The 6375-nt window shown below is 38.4% G+C and overlaps 1 protein-coding gene across 1 annotated transcript in view; it reads right to left on the reverse strand.

The window, feature by feature from the left end:
• Positions 1-6369, reverse strand: part of SLC30A7 (solute carrier family 30 member 7) — a 26380-nt gene extending 20011 nt beyond the window's left edge. The window contains exons 1-2 of the mRNA XM_017729766.1: positions 2431-6369; positions 887-974 (exon numbers count right to left, since the gene is read on the reverse strand). Coding sequence (XP_017585255.1) covers positions 887-974; positions 2431-2516 — 174 coding nt within the window. The 5' untranslated portion in view covers positions 2517-6369. The remainder of the gene's footprint in view (positions 1-886; positions 975-2430) is intronic.
• Positions 6370-6375: the final 6 nt, after the last annotated feature.

The following is a 6375-nucleotide window of genomic DNA, read 5'->3' on the forward strand; positions in this document are numbered from 1 at the left end:
TTATGTTTCAACATTGCCCTTGACCCTGTCATTGTTTTTAATTTTTGTAGTAAGTTTTGCTCCTGTATCTAGATTTGGAGTAAAGTTTTCCCAGGCTTTTAGGCAATTTCAGCCCAGCTTTAACTGATTGTGAAGTATTTACAGGCCTAACAATGTAGAAAAATGTTCCTGAAAGCTCTTCCCAATTCTCTGTTAGCAAAAGGAAAATTCAAGAGACTTACTCTGAACTAGAAGTCTAAACAAATTTACAGTGTATTTCCCATTAAAAAGTAAAATTATTAATTGAAGCTGATTAGCTCTTAATCCTTGATGTTGCCCTTAATGTCTAAATTTCAATCTTGAAATTATCACCTGAACCATCATGTAAAACAAATTCAAGAAAAAAGCCCTTGTAAATGTTTAACCTATCACTATTTGCCATTTATATCAGACTTCAAGATTTGGAAAACAGTGCTCTTTCTTTAACAAGCTGGTCCAACCTCACAGAATGTTACTTATGACTAACTTCTCTCCTCTGAATGACTAGTTTGGGCCTTTCTTTCTTGGCCTCATCTGTTCTTTAACAATGAGAAGTGAAGATCCTTCTAAAATATCCTTAACTGGATGAAAAAAAGGGACAGGCTCCATCTCACAGAATCTTTACACATAAACAGAATACACTATTTAAGAAGCTAGTACCAATAAACTGAAAAAGCTGGGCTTCTCTGTCATGAAACAGCAACTTCAGATGGCCCCATTCTCTGTTCAAATCACAGATTTTTAATCAACTATGAACATAATTTAATTTTTCAATTCATTAATTTCAATAATTTATTCCTAGTAAAAATAGAAATGTTTATCCATATTAATTATAGAATGAAATAGTGTAATTGATTTCATAACATACCTCAACACCTTCAGAAAAAATGAAGAATGCTGTAAAGATGAGGAATAAACCATTTACAAAACCAGCAAGTACTTCTGCTCGAACATACCTTCAAGAAAAAAAAAAGCAATAGCAGATATTACCACCTTCGTTTAAATGCTGAAAATTAGAAGTAGAACTTAAGAGACTGGAGTGCAATCTTCTAGCTCTCAAACAGTTTTATTACACAGGGATTTGCTACATGGAAGATGGCATATAAATTATGGATGACTATATAAAACTGGCCACGTTGTATTTTGACAGAGACCTGATCCAGATCAGCCATTCCCTGACCTAGATGAAAGAAATCTTCCAGTGTCAAAACCTTTCCATTTAAGATTACGTCTACTCGAAGTTACGGTATAAACGCATATTTGGAAGCCGCAAACTAAGATAAGCATGCGAAATCTAATCAACATTTTCTGATGTCAAGTTAGGTTTAATATTAAACAGACATATATTAATTTGCTTCCCCTCTCAAAGGTGAAATTTTAGTAAAAGTTTTAAGTAGAAATTAATCATTCTAACATCAAATTTTGACAATGACAAACTGCCAGCTTAGAACAACATGTAATTTCACTGTAGCAAACATCAGACTTAACAAAGTGTGGCTGTTATCTGATAAATGGAACACCAGCTGTTTAAATGCTGAGCAGTAATTAATACAGAACTTGCTTTCACTGCCATTAGTTCATGGTACGATTCTCTCTAAATTGATTTCTATGCACACTGGAGCTTCCACCTAAATTAAACTGTGCTTTAAGTTTCAAACTATATGATTCATACGTAAGCAAGGCAGCTGAAGCTAAGTGCTGACACTCAAGTCAATAATGCTGTGGGGAATGCCCATGTTGCAACTCACTTGCTGTTAGTCAGTATTACCAATTAATAATATTGTACCACCAGTATTGTTTTATGGGGCACAATTGCAACGTTCAGTGGAACCAAGTGCCTGTCAAATGCCAGCTGCAGCAGGTAAATCCACCAAAGGCAGTATGGGATGACACACCTCAGCTTTGAGGCTCTGTATTAACGGCAGTCACAGCTCCCAAATCCTGCTGGTTCCAAGGATCTTGGTTTATAATCTCCAATGCAGCATCACTGAGACTTAGCTCCTTTCAGCTGTAACTTCCTGTTCCAAAGGAGTGGGACACCAGAAGTCTGGGAATCGCTGCCGCAGTCCTCACTGCACTGTGAGGACAAACCCAGGATGTGGCTGCTCGTTCTTCACTGGTACCATTAAAACATGACAAGGCAGGGCAACTTTCTGCTCTGTAACTTGTTTCCACTAGCATGATCAGAGAGATCTTGGAAGTGATAAACCTTCTTCCCAAAAGCAATGCCCTCATATTTTTATCCTTTTTAGTGGGATATTAACTTACATGTTGACATAGCTCACCTTAAAAAACCCTTCACTTTCAACAAAGTTTTTCCACATTCTGCAAAAAGCTTTTGTTTGTACAGTGAAAAGTGACTATCTAAACATTTACTATAATACATGAAGGTAACAGCCTGGAGTTTCTTACCCATATGAGAAAGCATCGTTTGACCTCCATTTTGAAATAACTGAAGCTGCTAATCCAGCCAATAGAGCAGTACAGTCAAAAAACATATGAAAAGAATCTGATATTAGACCTAAACTGGAAGAGAACAGGAAAAGTGTTATGTTTCATATGCTACATGTTGAGTATGAAAAATAAAAAAAAAACCCACAGACATTAATCTTTTACACACTGGCAAAATACACTGTGTTTCTAAGCTTCAGGCATGGTTTTGCTAGCACAGAAGAGAAAGAGACATCCACACTTCATCACCAACAAAAATATGATGCCAAAACTGCTTTTGTCAGCTTAGGGAAGGCACTTTGGAAGAGTGCTTGGCAAAAATATCCTCCTAGCATATGATTTTGGTGATAGTGAAAGGTGGTTTCCACTGACACAAACCAAAATCCCTGGAGTAGATGTACCCACAGCCACATCTCTCATCAATATAATTCAACCTTAAATCTTTGCCTTAGCAGTGGCAAGGCACTGACTAGAAGATACACACCTCTGAGATCTAGAGGCTGAAGGAATTAGAGGCTGAGAGGCTTATTTCAAAGACCAATGTCAATATTGATTGACAAACACAGTTAAAGGAAACCAGCATGCTAAAAAGTTCAAAGCAACTTAAATTAGTTCATGAGTTAGCCAGTCAGTAGAACTTGTATCAGTTTGTAGGCTACAGGTAAACTGGGGTTAACACCACACACAAGAGTTGCCAAAGTTTACCAAAGTACTCATGAACAGGTTCTGTAAGTCTGCAGGGAAGTACATGCATTGAAACAAAAAAAAATTGCTTCATATTTTAAAAGACATTTGATACAGAGGTACTGTTGAGCACTTGTTAGTCAATAGTCCCAAAAGTTCAATTTTCCCAGTCATTTGGTTATCTAAGAATAAATACATTACATACACAACTTACTTCTTGGAAACTCAAGCACAAGAAGCAAGTACTGGTTTAACAAGTTCTAGAGGATAGTTGCATACTCACATTGAAGTCAAATACAGTTTCATTAGCCAAAATTCCACCACTTCACATTAAAAAGCCAAACCATTTCAGCCTTACTGAAAACAATTACAACAGTAATCTTAAGCGTTCCAGATGAAACACTCAACACTGGAAGTAGATTTGAAGGAGAGGAAAGAGAACAAGTGTCTTGCTCTATATAGTTACATATATACTTTATGGATACATACAGAGTTATACATACACACAACTGTAACATATAAGGCAGAGGAATGATGGCATGGTAAATTGTCCTTAGGTGCTACGGCCACCGAAGCAGGAGAGATGAAGCTGTTCTGAACAAACTTGATAACAAGACCCATACGCTAGATGCCTACAAAGCATCAAAATGGAATTTGCTATTGAATTCTTAAAGGGGTTTAGTGACATCTTCCCCCTTCCCAAAACCAGGTGACATCTTTAGGGAAACAGCTCATTTTAGGTTTGTTTCTGAGCAGTTAAGAAGATCCAGTGAGGAAAAAAAAAAACACCACAAAGCACACCAAATATTCAGGTAGAAGGCAATTACTGACAGGAACTTAAGTTGTAATGATTATGAAATGGAAGGAATAAGCATGGCTAAACAGAGAGAGCTACTGCTTTCTGAGGTATTTGGGTTTTGGTGGGTTTTTTTCTTTCTTTTTTCTTTTATAAAGCCTTCCGGGAAAGAGAAGTGTATAAGAACTGCGACTCTAACAAAATCCCATACAAGTTCTAGAACCAGAAATCATGCAGCAAGTTATCACGGCACAGCGCTCACACCTGCCAAGTCTCACTAAGGCAAGACTTACCTTAAGGGCAACACCAATACACCTGCACTGCTTTCAAGACCTAAGCTAACAATTGCAGGTGGCCAGAGGCATGTGGATTTATCAGCAGGGGTCAGCAGACTGCATCTGCAATGCAATTCACCTCCTGGCATAACCATGCTCTGTATCATAGGTACAGCTACAAGTGATTGAGCTGCACAAATGGCAGGAAGACTGGTAAGAGACCAATCTCATTTCATCTGAGGCTTTTTTAAAGTGACCTGTACAGTAACAAGACCTTAGAAAAAAGGGGTGCAAAGTGATTACTAAAGTAATCAAGCGATCCAGTCAATGACCAGCAATAGAGTGAACCACAGCAACATGGGATTCATGCAAGAACTCCTGTTAGAACCAAACACATCATCCAGAGTATAAACTAGTAGAAACCCTGTACTCAGACACACTGTGTCTAAATAAAGACACTTCCACAGCTGATTTAGTTTAACATCAAATTAAACAAATGTGCACATGTAGCAAATTTCAACCTTAAACAAGCAAACAAGCTCTCAGCCAGCAAACTCGTGACCAGTGACAGAACTCAAGGAAAAGGCATGAAGCTGAGTGGGGGGAGGTTTAGATTAGACGTTAGGAAAAGGTTTTTCACCCAGCGGGTGGCTGAGCACTAGAACAGGCTCCCCAGAGAAGTAGTTGCAGCGCCAAGCCTGACAGAGGAAGGACAACACTCTTATGTGAGTTCAGGAAATAACCTATTTGGCAAACAAAAGCTCAGGAGAACTGTAAGGGCAATGGAACTATGTCTTCAAAATGACAAAATAATTTTCCCTATGGGGTTCCTTGTTTGCTTGTTACATGTTTGCTCTTCCAAGGCATGACCTGTCTGCTTTGACTGAAGACATTCCTCATTATGTTCTCTGCTACCCCTGTCTACTAAAGTGCTTACTAACACACTGTTTTGTTCTAGCCCAAAATCTAGGCTTAGAGATACTTAACGCTAGTGACTTGAAATACAAATGAAAGGTTCAACTAATGGCTATGCAGCAAATCCTAATTCTTAATCTCAAGTATGAACAAAAATAAGTAAGTGCCTTCTGAATTCCAATATGCCAGATTCTTCAGTGACAAAGTTCTCTAAGTGTCACTAAAGTTTCTCAGTTTAGTTTTCTCATATACAGGACTTTTTATGGTCATACTACCAAAAAAAATTGTTACACTTAAAAAGACAGACATCAGAACAAAGTCACATGAACACAAAGCTCTTTGTATCAGAACAGCTAAGAAAAATATTTACATCTGCTGAGTTACTAGAAAAAAAATCCATACTCAAATAGGCAGACTATGCATACAATAACCCTCACACAATTGCAAAGTGAATCAACATCAAAGCCTAAACCAAACACATTCAAAATTATCTGGGTGCTGCCAAGATAGTCTGTACCCATGACAGTGCTACATGCTCACTGGTGCCACAGTAGCAATTACTGTAATCAAGGTTAAGGATTTTATAGTGTCATTTGAGAGATTCAGAACAACATGGCAAATATTAGGATGCAACCGTTTCCAAATTCACATGCTGCAGTCGCTCAAGACTTTTAAGAGCTCCAGTAATTTGTGTCTATAGTACAGCTTTTGGTAAAGAGGACACTGCAGGACCTAAATGACATTTCCATGCCAGTCGACTCTGAACTGAACTATTAACAGAGACTGAAATATCATCATAAAACAACTTCTCTATCACTAATGAAGCATGATGGAAATACTGGCACCAGTGCCTGTTCTCTACCTTTATACTGTACACCAGTACTGAAGTTATTCTGCATTTCCACTTTTATTTTGCTACAGATTTTTCAGGAGCAATTTAGTCAAGTCTCTTCCATTTTCTTGTGAATTTTTGTGCTATGTAAAGTACCACTCAGCTATACAAGGATGCATCAATTCCTGTTTTGCCCTCGAGACAAGGATGTTTGAGTCAGCGATATCCAGGAATCAACCTACAGACGAAGCCACACTCCCCAACAGAGGATCTCTGCGGCAAGCGGCAGCTACAGCCCCCGAGTCCCGTAAATCAGGCCAAAGCCAGGCTTCCTCCTCAGCAAAGCACCGAGCATAACAGCAATTCCAAACAGCATTCCTCCGCAACGCGTCGAGTCGCGCCCG

Source organism: Corvus brachyrhynchos, unplaced genomic scaffold (assembly GCF_000691975.1).
Source record: "Corvus brachyrhynchos isolate BGI_N302 unplaced genomic scaffold, ASM69197v1 scaffold101, whole genome shotgun sequence".
Taxonomy (NCBI): Eukaryota; Metazoa; Chordata; class Aves; order Passeriformes; family Corvidae; genus Corvus; species Corvus brachyrhynchos.